This window comes from Macadamia integrifolia, chromosome 5 (assembly GCF_013358625.1).
Source record: "Macadamia integrifolia cultivar HAES 741 chromosome 5, SCU_Mint_v3, whole genome shotgun sequence".
NCBI lineage: Eukaryota > Viridiplantae > Streptophyta > Magnoliopsida > Proteales > Proteaceae > Macadamia > Macadamia integrifolia.
Window position 1 is genome coordinate 34,844,247 of NC_056561.1, and position 16,526 is coordinate 34,860,772.

The window sequence follows — 16,526 nt, forward strand, 5'->3', positions numbered from 1 at the left end:
CTGTTTTTGGGTATTTATTTATTACATCGATACTTGAATTTAAATTAGATCTGACCAGCGGATCTTGATAAGATTTTAGGGCATTGTTCCATGTTGTGAGAGGCCACTCAACTGGATTCAGGGTCTATCTGACACCTAGTTTTTCTGCTATTTAAAATCTCCTTTTTTCTGGTCAGAAAAATTCTGCCAGAATTCAGTTTTGAAATTACTTTTCATCTGGCCATTGATATCAAGTGATACTTTGGGGATTTATTAGTACTTCTTATAGGGTCCTTCGACCCCAATTTCAGGCAGATCTACCCTTGATTTCTTTTCTATTCTGTGGGCTGTTGATTGCTGGCTATTGGTGCTATTTTGCTGTCATATTGGCCTTCTTGAATCTAAATAGTGAAGCTCGCTGTGCATGACGGCTGATCCCAAACCTACCTCAAACAATGTTAATGTCCAAATCACTACTATTAAACTCAATGGAGTTTCAAATTATCTGTTATGGGGTTAGGCAGTTAAGGTTTACATTAATTCTAAGGGGAAGATGAAGTACCTCCAATCCAAACCACCTTCTGGTAATTCCAAAGAACCTTCTGATGTCAAAGCCTATGAGAAGTGGATGCATGAGAATGACACCCTTCTCATATGATTGTGGAACAGTATGGATCCAACTATTGCAGAAATTGTCATGTTCCACTCCACTGCAAAAGGGATTTGGGATGACCTAAAGGAAAGCTTCACTCAAGTGAAGAATATGTCTCGTATTTATGATCTACATGAAAAACAAAAATTAACTTCAAGCACGAGGACAAGTCTTTAAATGAGTACTTCAGTCATTTTAAGGGTATGTATGAGGAACTCAATATTCATCAACCTCTTACTACTAATCAGGAATATTTGAAAAAATTCAGCAGGACTTCAACTAGCTAGGGAGAAGGTACCTTCAACCAAAGAGATCTTCGCCTGTCTTCAGCGTAGTGTCACACCATAGCTTACTGATGCAGTTAAATTACCCAATTGGGCTTATTTTATTAGAAATAAGGTATTGAATAGGTTATGTATGTGTTTGACCTTTAGTTCCATGGGTTTTCTTTGTAATGGGCCTTTAATATCTGTTAATCCGTTTAGGCCTGGCCATGAGACCGGGGCTGCTCCCCCTCCCTCTCTCACCCTTCTCCGTCCCTCATCCTCTCCCTCTCACCCCCACTCTCTTTCTTTTCTTCTTCACCCTTTCCGTCTCACTCTTCCTCTTCTGTCTCACACGTTTGAGAGGTCGTGATCCACCCCATGTCGTCTCCCCTGTCCTTCCTTCCCCTGGTCTTGACTCAGATATGGTGAGACTTGAGCCACTGCTCAGTTTAGCCATGACTTTGTGCTGCCGGCCAAGCCGCAACTCAGACCTGGTCCTTGTTGGATTTGTCATGTTCTCCAAATCCTCTCAAATCAATTTGTTGGCTCCGCCGATGTTCTCTGGGCTTACAGTTGCTCATCCTTGAGTCACTGATCAGTTCGGGTGTGGCTTGTGCCACCGACCAACCGCTGCTCTGATCTGGATCCTTGTTCGCTAGGTCCTCCAAATCCTTCCAGTTCGATTTGTTGCCTCCGCTAGAGCTATCTGGGCCCATAGCCACTGAACAATTCAGGTGTGCCTTTGTGCTGTTGGCTAAGCCTTAGCTCAGAACTGGATCCTTTCCGGATTCACCGGGTTCTTTAGTTTCTCCCAAGTCGAATCGTTTGCACCACTGGCACTCTCTAGGAAAGCCACTTGCAAGGCCAGCAGCCCGCAAGGTTGCCAACTATGCTCGGCCTACAGCCCTACAGCCGCCTCGTCATTGCCCTCTGCAAGGCTGGCACCCCTCGCCTCGGCTTTCCTCCGCAAGGCCAACGTCCCACCTTCATGGCTACCTTCTTACTGCTAGAGTTTCGATTCAATTCCTGGCAGCTTGGAAGATGTTATGCTAAGATAAGTTGGGTAAGGTTAGGTGGAACACTACCTGGAATCTCCTTGGTTGCCCCTCCTCTTTGCACTGGGCTTCTTGGCTCTTGGCTCGTCTTTAAGCCCATGTGGGCTTTGAGTTTTTGTTTTTGGAAACAACAATAAGCCTATTCCTAGGGGAGTTTCTAATAGATCTATACCTAAGAGAGGCAAGCTTGGAGCTAACGTTGAAGTAGATGGCAGTCCAAATCTTGTCATAGGATCGAGAGTTGGACGTCCATCTACGCAGATTACGTTCCATCCAAAGGTGGTTGATGGTGGCACAAAAAGTAAGCTTGCCCGCAATGTCACAAATGGTGGAGCTAGCAAAGGTCATGTCAACCTAGATCTACTCTCTACAAAAGGGAAGAAAATTTCTTCTAGAAGGCCAGCAATGATACAGATAAGTCACTTAATGGGCTTATTTTATTGCAAATAAGCCTTAGGCTGGGTTACGTATGTGTTGGGCCTTTGATCCCATAAGTTTTCTTTGTAATGAGCCACTTTAATAGGCCTAAAATATGGGTAGAAAGTACGAAAACGGGATTTAATTTACTAGTTTAGTTAGAGTCATGTTTTGAGTCTATTTCCTTTGTTATTTCAGTTTCCTAGTCAGTTTAGGTTTCCCAGTTAGTTAGGAATTGGATTAGACCTTTCCTTTTAGGGTTTGAGTCAGTTTTTGAGTCTTCTATATAAGTTTGTAAGTGGCTACAATATTATGGACAGATTTATTATTAAAGAAAAAAAAGATGGCTTATGTTGTTGTGCTGTGGGATGCAGTTGGGTGAAATGCCCAAGGTGAGATGCCTAAACCAGAGGGTGAGATGCCTATTCACTAGTTCTTCTTCCCCCTTCTCAACCCTCCATCGAATTCTCTTTCTTTTCTTTATTCTCTTTTTTTTTTTTATTCATTCTTTCTGTCCCTGAATTTAGTTTATATTGAATTTAGTAAAGATCCTACCTGGGATTGGATCACTTGTGACCTCGTTCTACATTAAATGGTATTAGAGCTATCGCTAAAGAAAGACCCCAACAAATCACTCTGGAAGATGTGTCTAAAGCCATCCAAGCCTTGACTACAAGGTTGGACGGATGTGACTACCAGATAGCTGAACTAAGGGAGTCTACTGCTGCTAACTCCAATACTCAGGCTACTGCTGCCCCATCTAATGCTCAGCCATGTTATTTTCGTGTGGAATTCCTTGAATAGATGTATGAATTAGATGTGTACTTTGACAACTACAACTTGACAGAGACACAATGGCTTTAATATGTTTGCTCCCAAATGAGTGATTGTGTTTGTATACAATGCAGAGTCCGGGAAAGGCAACTTCAAGCTCAGGGACATAAACTTAGAACGTGAGACGGTATGCAATACGAGAAGACACCTCCAAGCAGTAAACGAAGAATGTAATTCCTTGATTTCCTTCTATCAGATTTCCAACAGCCACCCACAATTGACAAGAGCATTAAGGAATCATCGGCCGCTATTGCAAAGGACCAACAAGAGAAGACACCTCTGAGCAGTAAACCAGAGTCAGAAGTTGAGATCAATGTTGAAGAAATTCCAACAATTCCTATTGTCAAGGAAGAGCTAGTCATTGATGTTCTCATTAATAAGACTCATGTGGAAGAATTCGAAAGCAACAAGGTTGCCACAATGGACAATGAGATTGAGACTGAGGAACTTGACCCTACAACAACTGCGATAACTGTGAACAGCCAAAAGGAAGATCCGAAGGAGCTTGAGACCATGGATACATTTGAAGACCTTGAGATTGAGCATGTGGAGTCGTTCATCTCATTAAAGTATCTTGAAGATCGAGCTTCTCACATTCTAGACTACATCTTTATCATCAAAGAGCTACCTCAATATTTCTATGGCTTGAAGAGGAACGTGCACCATGATATAATCACCCTCACAATCCACAAAATTCGAGGACAAATTTTTTCGAAGAGAAGGAGAATTGATGTAGAAAAGTCACTTAATGGGCTTATTTTATTGCAAATAAGCCTTGGGCTGGGTTATGTATGTGTTGGGCATTTGATCCCATAAGTTTTCTTTGTAATGAGCCACTTTAATAGGCCTAAAATATGGGTAGAAAGTAGAAAAACGGGATTTAATTTACTAGTTTAGTTAGAGTCCTATTTTGAGTCTATTTCCTTTGTTATTTCAGTTTCCTAGTCAGTTTAGATTTCCCAATTAGTTAGGAATTGAATTAGGCCTTTCCTTTTTAGGGTTTGAGTCAGTTTTTGAGTCTTCTATATGAGTTTGTAAGTGGCTACAATATTATGAACGAATTTATTATTGAAGAAAAAAAAAGATGGCTTATACTGTTGTGTTGTGGCATGCAGTTGGGTGAGATGCCTAAACCAGAGGGTGAGATGCCCATTCACTAGTTCTTCTTCCCCCTTCTCAACCCTCCATCAAATTCTCTTTATTTTCTTTATTTTTTTTTTTATTCATTCTTTCTGTCCCTGAATTTGGTTTATATTTAATTTAGTAAAGAACCTACCTGGGATTGGATCACTTGTGACCCAGTTCTACATTAAACAATGGCTGAGAACCCTCTTCCAGATGCAAGAGGAGAAGGGGAAAGAAAAAAGGAGATGGTTGATGTCTTTGGTGGCATTCCATCAGAGACAGCATAGGGGGAGACCGGGATGTGGCGATGGATGAGAAATGACTAGGTAAGGAGACAATTGGAGATGTCATGCCAGGCGTAGAAGCTGTGGCGAGGGATATGGCATTTAAACCAGATTAAATTGTGCTAAGGCACAAGAGGGGCAGCAGATCTGATGTGGTTCCAAGCAGAGGCAAAGCAGAAGAGATTAGAAGATGAAGGGATCTAGGATATCTTATCTTCTCTACCTTGATGACCAGGAGGAAGAGGGGGGAAGGAAGACCATAAGTCAACGGAGGGGGGTGCCAGGCCCCATCCAAGATGATGGAAGCGACAGTGGAAGATCTAGGGAGGCCCAAAGAGTAAACAGTACGTGGGTTGACGATTGAGAGGAGCACCCCCGAAGGGTGCCAGTGGTCTAGCCAGAGAGAAGGGGAGAAACCGTTCCCAATAGTGGATTGAATATGTTCAAGGGCTATAGCTCTCAGGCTACGGATTTTCCTCCAAACCCAAGAAGCATTAGAAGGAAGGGGGACAGTCCAAATAGAGTCATTTTTAAGAAGCGAGGAGTAAATCCAAGAATCCCATATGCTATTGTGTTTGCATGCAATCTTCCAAATGAGCTCAAGGATACCCACCAAGATGTGGTCCTTAACCCTTTTAAGACCTAAACCATCTCAGTATTGAGGAGGCAGACTACAACCCAGCTAATAGGTGGAGGAATTTGAAGGGCTCAACACCTTTCCAAAGGAAGGAGCAAAGGATGGAATCAATCCCTTTGGTTGAAGAGAATGGGAGACAAAAAATGCAAGACCATTAGAGATGCATCCATTAAAGAACAGATTTGACGAGAACAAGAAGTGACTTTAAGTTTTGAGTTGTATTAACATGTTTGTGTCATTTGTTTACTATTACCCATTTAAGCCTAAGAGGTATTCCTTAATAGGCTTTTGTTACCACTTCAAGGGTTTGTAATTTTCCTTTCGAGATTGTAATTTCCCTCCCCTTCTTTTAATGCATTTATTATTCAGCCCCTTCTTTTAATATATTTATCACTCACTGAAAAAAAAAATATATGGTTTTAGGCTAGGCATGTGGGATTAGCTAAATTGATGTCTTTATTTATTTATGGAAAAATTATGCCCCCCTCCCTTGTAGTTTGTCGAAATTACACGTGGATCCAAGGGTTTGAACGAATTACGCCCCCCTCCCTTGGATTTTCTAAGATTCTTACAATTAGGCCCCATCCGTTAGCCACCGTGAAACTAGGACTGTTAATTGATGATGTCACCTAATATCATACCATTTAATGCCGAAAATGCCCTTATATAGACATGCCCTCCCATTAAAACAAAACAAAAGAGGGTAGGCAGCCTCCCCTCATCATCGGCAACCTACCACGCCCACCCCTGCCGGAGAAGATGGTGGAACCAGGAGCCTACCAACCAGGAATTGGAGCTCGAGGCGTTTCAAAGACAGGTTGTTGATCAGTTCAATGATGTCCATACCGTTACTAGCGAAGATCTGCTCTCACTCTCATGGATCCGTCACCTTCTTGATGCATTCCTTTGTTGTTAGGAGGATTTTAGGGCTATTTTTTTCAACAGGAAGGCTCTCATCTCGAGACCTCCCTTAGATCGCATGATCAATGAATCCTTTGAGAGGAGTGTGAAGGCGCTCAATGTCTACAACACTATCCGCAATGGAGTTGAGCAAGTTCGACAATGGTAGAAACACTTGGAGATCGTCCTTTGTGCCTCGGACTACCACCAGAGGGCCAATTCAGATGGGCGAAGAAGGCGCTGATGGATTTGACAATCACGATGCTCGATGAGAAGGATTCTGGCTCCATTTTCGCCCACAGGAACTGTTCGTTCGGAGGAACAACAACAGCAGCAGGAAGGACCACCGTGCAGTAGGGCATTTCCGCTCGCTCTCATAGAGTGTCTCACACTTTTGGTCAGCCGCTAAGAAGCTTCAAGCGATCGTAAACAACTTGACCCCTCCCTGTGGCAACGAAATTGTCGCCACCGGTGGGCTAGCAGTCCCTGTCGATTCAGTTCAGTTCCCTTGATGGAGGAACGGGAGAAGGATCTTCCATTATCAACTTTTAGTTAAAGGGTAAAATGGTCTTTTGAGTTTTAGAACTAACAGCAAACTAACACCGTCAGGCGTAGGGTAGGGGGTGTAATTCGTTCAAACCCTTGGATCCACGTGTAATTTCGGCAAACTATAGGGGAGGGGGACGTAATTTTTCCTTTATTTATTTATTTTGCTTACTATCAAGTGTTTTAGTTAGGCTTGATTAGGAATCTATAAGTCCAGTCCTGTTTGAGTCCATTTTCTATTTTATTTCAGTTTCCTACTCAATTTAGGTTTCCTTATTAGTCAAGGATTGAGTTAGGCCTTTCATTTTAGTGTGTAAGTCTATTTTTGAATTTTCTACATAAGGTTGTATGGGGGGCCAACATTGTACACGAATTTGATTAATGAAAATTGTTGTTGTTGCTGCTGCTCTTCATGTTTGAAGATACTTGTGTTTGATCAAGGTAGGTTGGTGTTTGATCCAATTGAACCACCTTGCGGTGTGAAGCCTGGGTGTTTAATTTTTGTTTATTCTTATTCTCCATCATCATTCCTCCATTAGCAAGTAAGTAATTTTCTGAAATTTCCTGCAACTCCTGTTCTAAATCTGAATTCATATATGTTTTTTTTATTTTTTTCTTCCAATTGAGAGAATCAGACCATCAGAGCGCTCTCAATTTTTTGAAGTGCTGTTCTTCATCACAAAAGAGAACTCAATCACGAAATATTTCAGATCAGACTTGCTTATTTCGATTGATTTCAGTTTTCCAATTCTAGCCTTTATTCCCAGAATCTGGATTTCTGAAATTCTGAGCACTGATTCTATTTGGTTATTCTGTTGGGTGATTATTGCTACATAAGGCTGTCATATATCAGATTTGATTGGTGATCAATATTCTTTCAATTTGATAAACTGATTTGACATTTGACCAAAAACCCCTTTCTTAGTGCAACAAGGAAAGGTTCATAAACTTGGATTTGTTCAAAGGATTGATCTAACATCTAATTTGCTTCTATTATTATTCTCCTAATCTAGATTTTTATTATCTGAGAAAAGGTCCTACTTTGGTACTACATTACTCACCCTCTCCTAAGGAAAGTTTTGCATTTGTAGCTGGTCGTGGCTGAGGTTCTACCTATTCTGGGAGAGTTTGTGGCTCATGGGGAGGTTTCTGTCTTGGTACAGTTGGACAGCAAACTGACCGACATATTACAAGATCTTGATGAGATCTTGGAAATTCCAGGTTTCGACAGCTACCAAGTTGAAACCACTTACGATTCAATATCTCAAATCTCGGTCTAATATTTCGCATCGTAATATCTCAGTCGATATGTCACATGGGCCTTTATATATATATATATATATACCCCCACTCAACTAGACTGGGACGAAATTATCTCGACCTGTTTTGACCCAGTCTCGGTTAGCTACTTATCTCAACTTGTTTCGACCTATTATCCCCCAAACTGGTTTTTTGTTGCATCTTTTGGCCAAATCTTATCCAAAGAAGCTTGGAACAAGTGGATGAATAAGGTGAGTCATCCACTTGTATTGTGTTATACCACTATTGTTTACTCTAATATATGTGACTCCTTCTAAAATTACTAACAAACCATGTATGATGCCTAATTCACTAAATGGTTTATAATTTCGTGTCTATGAGTTTTTAGCTGGTCTGAATGTTGAGTATGATCAAATTCGAGCCGAAGTACTTAGCCGTGATCCTTTCCCTACCTTGGGACAATCTTATTCATTGATTGGTTCATTTGGAGGACAGCCGTCGTGGTGCTATGTTACAGCATTATGCTATTCCTTATCATTCTCTTTGGATCTCATCCTCCATCCCACACTAGTCCCACTCGTACTACTGATTGTTCCTCTTCTGATAAGGAACCCATTCGATGTGACTACCATGGGAAGGAGCATCATACCAAGGAATTTTGTTGGAAGCTCCATGGCTGCCATGTATCTACCAAGGGCAAGGGTTGCAATAAGACTTCCAGGCTGCCAATCATACTAAGGCCTCTAACCCTGTCACTGCTAGCACCAATTCAACTCTCACTAAGGAAGAGGTTGTCATGTTTCGCCGCATGATGTCCCTGACACGTCCAGTGCCTTCCGCTGCCCCTACCACTGCATCCACATCCAATCTGGTTTCCTCTGACTCCAATCTTGCTCCCTCAGGTACTTATTTTGGTGGTCATTGTGCATCGGTTGTCTCTCGTCCTTGGATAATTGACTTTGATGCCACCGATCATATGACTGGTTCTTCTAGTCTTTTTTTCTAGTATTCTCCCTGTTCAGGTAGGGACAAGGTTAAGGTTGCAGATGGTTCCCACTCCTTTGTTTCTAGAAAGGGTTCTATACATTATTCTCCTTCCTTACCTCTAGAATTTGTATTTCATGTTCTATATTTTTCTACTAACCTTTTCTCTATTAGTCATTTACCAATGATCTGGAACCGTAAAGTGACATTTTTTCCTTCTCACTGTGTTTTTCAGGATTTGGCAACGGAGATAACGATTAGCTGTGGTAGGTTGCATGGTGGTCTCTATTTGCTTGATGATGGTACTCCTTAAGTTGGTCAGGGCTGTCAGGTTCATCAAACTGGTTTTCCTTCTGCCTCCGTATCTGAGTTACTTCTTTAGCATAGACGTTTAGGCCATCCGCCAATTGGCTCTTTAGTTAGGATTTTTCCCAATTTATTTTATCATTGTAATCACCGAGATTTTTCTTATGATGCTTGTGTTTTGGCAAAGAAACTTGGTCAGTTTATTCCAGTCTCAATAAAAGAAGTTATTCTCCATTTCTGTTGATACACTCTGATGTTTGGGGCCCTACACGTACTTCCTTTCATGGTTATTGCTTGTTTGTGACCTTTATTTACTGCCACACATGGGCTACATGGATATATTTGGTGTGCCACAAAAGTGAGATGTTCCAATGTTTACAACTCTTTCACAGCATGGTTCTTACATATTTTAACTCCACCATCAAGATTCTACGAAGTGACAATGGTAAGGAATATATGGAGGGCTCGTTCCAGTCTTACTTTGATGCCCATGGAATTCTTCATCAAACCAATTGTGTTGATAAATTGGCTCGAAATGGTGTAGCTGAACACAAAAACATACATCTCTTGGAAGTCGCACACGCTCTTCTGTCTGAGAAGAATGTTCCTTCTCAGTATTGGGGTGATGTGATGATTGTTGCTTATCTCATCAATCGGATGCCCACTTGTGTGCTTGCTCTTAAAGTTCCGACTATAGTTCTCCAAGGTTCCTTCGCATCTCTTAACCTTCAAAAGTCTTGGGCTATGTTTGTTTTGCCCAAAATCACCATTTCCATGACAAGTTGAATCCTTGGGGACTCAAGTGCGTGTTTATTGGCTACTATGCTACCCAAAATGGGTACCGATGTTACCACCCACCAACTCGCTGGCTCTGTTTTCTATAGATGTCATGTTCCATGAGTCTTCAAATACTTCCCTCTGGCACCTCTTCTTGGGGGGGGGGGGATTTGTCTTTGTTTGGTGAAGATGTGCTTCCTCCGGTTGTTCCTTTCCTTGATCCTGATCCTATTGATACTTATCTTCAGGGGAAAAGACACTAGTTCAGCCCACTCCAGCTTTGCCCATGAAAGTGTAAGTCCATCGGAATCAAGAGCAGAAAATAGATACCACCACGGCAGCACTTGCCCCATCAGGCCCACCGACAATTTACCTATTGTTGTTCAAAAAGGAACAAGAGCTTGTACACAACACCCTTTTGCAAAGGTTGTTTCATATGAATCGCTTTCCCCTTCAGACACCACATTTGTGTCCTTGTCTTTTGTTTCCATTCCTCAACATTGGCAGGAAGCAATTAAAGAGCCATGGTAGAAGGCTGCCATGGATGATGAGATGCAAGCCCTAAAAAAGAATGATACTTGGGACTTGGTACCTCTTCCTCCCCATAAAAGGACAGTGAGCCACAAATGGGTCTTTACTGTGAAACAAAACATCGATGGAACTATAGACATATACAAGGCAAAGCTGATTGTTAGAGGATTTACTCAGACCTATAGACTCAATTACCAATAGACATTGGCTCCCATGGAAAAAATGAACACCATCCGTGTGATTCTATCTTGTGCAGTAAACCTTGGATGGGACTTGCAGCAACTTGACATCGAGAATGTCTTTCTCTATGGTGAACTAGCAAAGGAAGTATATATGGAAATTCAAACTGGGTTCCCTTTTGCAAGAACCAAAGACAAAGTTTGTAAGCTCAAGCGAGCATTATATAGGTTAAAACAGTCTCCACATGCCTGGTTTGGGAGATTTCACAAAGCCATGGTGTTTCTAGGCTACTCCCAAAGCAATGTTGATCATACCATGTTCATCAAGCGATCAAGTTCCAAGATTTCCATTCTCATTGTGTATGTTGACGACATTGTAGTCACTGGGGATGACACACAGGAAATTTCTCGTCGAAAGACCTACCTAGGTCAGGATTTTGAGATCAAGGACCCAAATAAGATGCGTTATTTTCTTAGTATTAAGGTTGCCCATTCTACCAAGGGTATTTTTTTTTGTCTCAGAGGAAGTACACTCTCGATCTCTTATCCACAACGCGAGTTCTCGGACGTAAGCTTGTAGATACTCCCCTAGAGGCAAATTTCCAGCCCTTTAATACGAATAGCGATCCAATGGATAAGGGATAGTATCAGTGATTGGTTGGAAAACTGATTTATCTAACCCATACTTGTCCAGATACTGCCTTCGTAGTTAGCCTGGTAAGAGCATCACCTTATTCTACACACTTAGAGTTGCATTTCAGATCCTGTGCTACCTGAAGTTTGCACCAAGAAAGGGGATCATGTTATCTTCTTATGATTATCTCTATTAGAGCTAATAAGGGTACTTTGTAATTTTTTGTAATGAGCTATTGTGTTTTATACTTTTTACATTCACCTTTTTACCTCCCTTGTCTATGTTACATTGGCTTGGGGGGCATAGAAGTAATCTCTTTCATTATTGGACAAGTGAATGAATATAGGTAGGGGGAGTCGATCCTCTCCACTATGTTCCACCGAAACCTCTTTCTCTCTTCTTCTTCTTCTTTCTCTCCTTCTTCTCCTTCTTCACTTCTTCTTCCACCTTCTTCCTTGATTGTTGAACTCTTAAATTCCAACCATCACAGAGTTGAGGCTTTTACTAATGCCAATTGGGCCAGGTCTCTAGATGATTGGCTATTCACTACAGGTTATGGTACTTTTGTGGGAGGATACTTGGTTGCTTGGAGCAGTAAGAAGTAGGCTTTAGTGGCTTGATCTAGTGCTGAAGTTGAATTTCGCATCATATCTCATGGCATCTATGAACTAATGTGGCTTCTCAAGGACTCCTGAATGATTTCTCTCTTCCTGTTCCACCTACTATGATGTTGTCCTGTGATAGTAAGTCTGCCAATCAGTATTGCTCACAACCCACTTCAGCATGACCACACCAAGCATATTGAGATCGACCGTCACTTCATTAAGGAGAAGCTCGACCAGGGGCTGATTTGCATTCCTTTTATCCGTTCTAGAGATCAACTAGCAGATGTCTTCACAAAGGAATTATGTAGTAAATTATTTCATCCTATAGTGTGCAAGTTGGGCATGTGTGACATATATGTACCAACTTGAGGGGGAGTGTTGTAATATGGGAATAAGGGTAAATCTATCCCTAGGGATATTCCTTATGAATATTATTCTACTTGTACCTGTATGTCACTTATTATAATAAATGGGTTGTCACATTGACAAACCAAACATTCCTCACATTTGATCATAGTAAGTACTAAAGATCGTGTGGAATAGCCTAAGGTAGAGATTGTATACAACATGGACTACCAAACCTAGGGTCCGAAGTCAAAGTACCCTTTTGGGTTTGATTTTGTAAAATCTAATGTTTCCATTGTGTTTTAGAAGGACTAAAATAGGCTGGATAACAAGTTTCAAGACCTAACTTGACCATATCTCTACTTCTTCCAAGCACAGGATAACCCAAGGGGTTGTGGGTTTTTTCCTACCAATTGGGGCCCTCCCTTCACCACCCCCATGGGGATGGTCTATAGGATTCATAACTACTACTCTTACTACAAGACGCTTGCCTAGCCAACACTTAGATCCAGCTCTACCCAAGCCGCCGAAACCCAACCCCGAAACTTGTTGGGAAAAAATGCCAGGTTTTGGCGAGATCTCGAGGTATCTCAGTTTCGAGCCTGATCGAAACCATGCTGAAAATCGAGACCTCAAACCTTGCTTTAGGACTTTTATCAGTTTGTCAACCTCTTCACTGTTTTGTCACCTTCTATCCCTCTTATTGTGTCTTCCATGACCCTTCAGACAAGAAGGATGATTGGTGGTGGGCTTGAGCAGGTTGGACTCTACTATCTAAATTGCACTAGACTTTTTACTGCTGCTACTACTACTTCTGGTGGCCTTTCACCTATTCAGTGGCACTTTATTGTAGAGAACAGTGTTTTTTGTAAACAGTCACCCAAGCCTGGTCACTGCAACCCCCTTTGTGAGGAGGCATCCCTTCTGCCAAAGTTATGGGGCTATTTTGTTAAGGGAAAGGACCGGCCAAAAAAAAAAAATCAACTTCCCCCTTTTTGAGAGCTACCTGTTCAAGTCAAAAGAGCAAACTAAATCAATAGGAAAGGTCATCAGGCAGGACAGCAACCAGGCAGAAGGAAAAGAGGCTCCTAGCTAATGGTAGCTTGTCTCGCCTGGTGCCTGGCAGAGGTCATTCAGTTACAGCACAATCTAAATAGGGTTGCTTCACCTTTCTTTATCTTTCATGATAGATTGGCTTAAGTAAGCAAAAACAAAAAAGAAATGACATGGAAACACATTTTTATTGTCCACCTAGCTGAAGCAGGTGAAAAAGCGAACGGTGTGGAAGAAGAAGATCCCAAAACCGTGGAAAGTGAAGATACTGAATAAGAGATAGAAGCAGATGAAGGCCCCCGAGGAGATTGAGAGGGATCTAACTTCTACAGAATTGATAAGAAGTGGGACATAAATTATCGAACCAGTTTGTCTGTCTAGTAAATGGGATGGAAAATTTATTATGTTTCAAACCATAATTATTTCATTAATCCATAAATAAATAAAAGAAACATAACTCCAAAACCAGGCAAAGGGTGGGTATAGGAATCACTCATATAAGTAGGCAGACACCAATACATAAATAAAATAAGTTCATAAGCATTACCATTCATATCGTACATAGTTTCAGCCAAGATGAATTTATTGTAAACAGTATACAAAATACAGTACATATAGAACATCGTGAGTAGCATCAACCAGTTCTGACCTGATTTACCAGAGACAAAGAAGAAACAGACATGGCATAGACATTGCAATCCAAATCGAACGCATAATATCACAATCCAAAGGCATATCCAAAACAAGTTGAACAACTCTAAACTAAGTCATGGAGAGGTACCAAGACCCAGCAAAGATCACTACAGGAGCACATCAATACCTTGACAACAATTGTCCTTACATCTTTCTAGCAGACAAAGGGATCAGACGCAATGTCCAGACCAACAAAATATGAAAAAACCACAACATGCCATCCACTTCTACTATATGTTTTAAAAAAAAAAATGGCATCTGAAAGCAATGAATGGTTTGAAACAGGCACTTACAGTTACAGTCAAACACATCCCTGCAATATTAAAAAAAGTGATCAGCAACAGTATAACAATGAGGATCTCATCTGTTTCAGTTTAGCTATTCATCCTCATGTGGCAATTTCTGAAACATAAAATTCTCAGTGGTATCTTCAATAACATTCTGTGAGTACCCCTTCCAACAAATTAATGAGCTTTTATTTTCAAAAAAATCAAAAAAATTGAGGTATTCAACCTCACCATGGAAACAATGTCTGCTTCTTTAAGTTTGTGACACTGGCACCAAGAGTTTTCATACAGAAGCATCTTTTTCTCAGCAAAGAAGGAGAATGTATCCCTATGGCATTAAAAAACCACCTATAATGGAAAGTAAAGAGAATAAAAACTACATTGTGAAGCAGTTTACACATAGATCCATTTTCAGAAATTTATTATAATTTCTCCCCGTAGTAATAAGCAGTGCCAACCATCAAGCCAACTGTGGCTCCTTGGACAACAACACGAGCTCTCATTAGCTTCTGTCCCAAATGAGAATTTCCTTGTCTGAAACTGATCAAGCCGGCTGTTAGCACCCCTGCAGTTAGAATTGCACCTGCATATACAACCATCAAATGTATAGAATGTGGATAGCACAAGAAATACAGCCAATGTTATAAAGGAATATTTCCAGCGAGCCACACTTTCAGCTCTAAAGTCAGAGTTGGACACCTTCCCAAATGAAAAAAAAAAAAAGGCTACCAATACGGAGGTCAGTGCATGGTATATTGCCTGTTCTAATCCAATTTAAGCAGAGTGGCTAATGGCACTGAAATATGGAGCATTAAACATTTCAACAATTAAAACCACTACATAAGGAAACATATGTAACCAAAGTAACAGGTTCATTATTTTTTTTTTACTGTTCAAGTATAAGCTGGGCAATTTACAATACATGCTGTAAATTTAAAAACATTGTAAGGCTTCCATTGACTGTTACCTTTTATAAAAAAAAAAATACGGTAGCACACTAACTCCCAATATTTTAGCAATGTAGGGTACCAAACAGTGATAAGGATTGTTCCACAATTGAAGTAGGCAGAGCAATTTAAGCATCCTCCATTACTTCGAGCTTATAGAATAGCATGGCAAAAACAGGATGCAGCCAACCCCAATTGGCTGGCACAAGGCTTTGTTGAGTTGAGATTTTGTAGCCCTCTAAGTGCTAGGGCGGATCAGGGGAGAATGCAGTCCCAATATTACACCAGGAAGGACTATAAGGATTGGAAACAGCCCCCTACTTCCATTCTATTTCCTGGGTCACATTTTTTTAAAAGGCTTGGGAGTGTGAGGTAGTCCTCATTGAAGAAGATAATAACACCCTCTATACATATTTCCCTTTATTCTCAATCCCTCCATGTTTACTTTCCCTACTTATACGTTATAACCATCAGTTGTTTGCTCTTTTCTTTCCTTTTCTCTCACCATTTTGAACCATATTATTCCACTTTCACTTCAGTTTGCAACAAATTCCGTTTAATCCGAAATATGAGAATGATTGAAACACTGCGTTATAAAAAAGATAAAAATAAATCAGAAACCAACAACTCAACCGAAAGAACTCCATACCTTCTCAGGAGCTCCGGGATGTATATCTTACAAACTAAACTGATATCTAACCATAAATCGGATGGAATTGAATCAGAAAGTTCGCAAGTTCTACTGGAAATTTAAAGCCGAAGTGGATGGATTACCAATAGGGACGAAAGGGTTCTTGACGCGCTTCTTCTGCTCGAAAAGATCTTCCAGTTCAGTTTCGGTTTTATCCATCTTCTCCATTGATCGAATAATGAAAAGATAACAACTCCTGAACCTGTGTCCTGGAACAAGAACTACGGACTACCGAGAGCGCATGAAATATAACGCAGAAACCACTGCACACGTCTATGATTCTAGAGTCTCCACGAGTCAGGACTCTGGAGTCTGGACACGGAAGGTTGAGTCGATGACTGAACCGGGGTACCGCCATAGCAGGGATTCAAAACACGGAATTGAAGATCGGACCCATTTTTGCGGATTCTGAACCGGATTGGATTGGAATCAGCAAGAGGCCGGGAATCGCTCCCAAAACCCCTTGAATCGGTTCTCAAATTTGAACTCATCCTAGGGTCTTGGACCAAGAATCAGGGTCCAAATCAATCAATCCTATT

The 16,526-nt window shown here is 41.0% G+C and overlaps 1 protein-coding gene and 1 pseudogene across 1 annotated transcript; one reads left to right on the top strand and one right to left on the bottom strand.

Moving 5' to 3' along the window:
- The first annotated feature begins 649 nt into the window (after positions 1–649).
- Positions 650–12,193, top strand: LOC122078033 (annotated as a pseudogene).
- Positions 12,194–14,516: 2,323 nt separating this feature from the next.
- Positions 14,517–16,303, bottom strand: LOC122079059 (RING-H2 finger protein ATL48-like). The gene is made up of 2 exons (XM_042645300.1): positions 16,071–16,303; positions 14,517–14,932 (listed from the first exon to the last, which is right to left on the bottom strand). The coding sequence occupies exons 1-2, from the start codon at positions 16,153–16,155 to the stop codon at positions 14,772–14,774; spliced, it is 246 nt and encodes an 81-aa protein (XP_042501234.1). The 5' UTR covers positions 16,156–16,303; the 3' UTR covers positions 14,517–14,771.
- Positions 16,304–16,526: the final 223 nt, after the last annotated feature.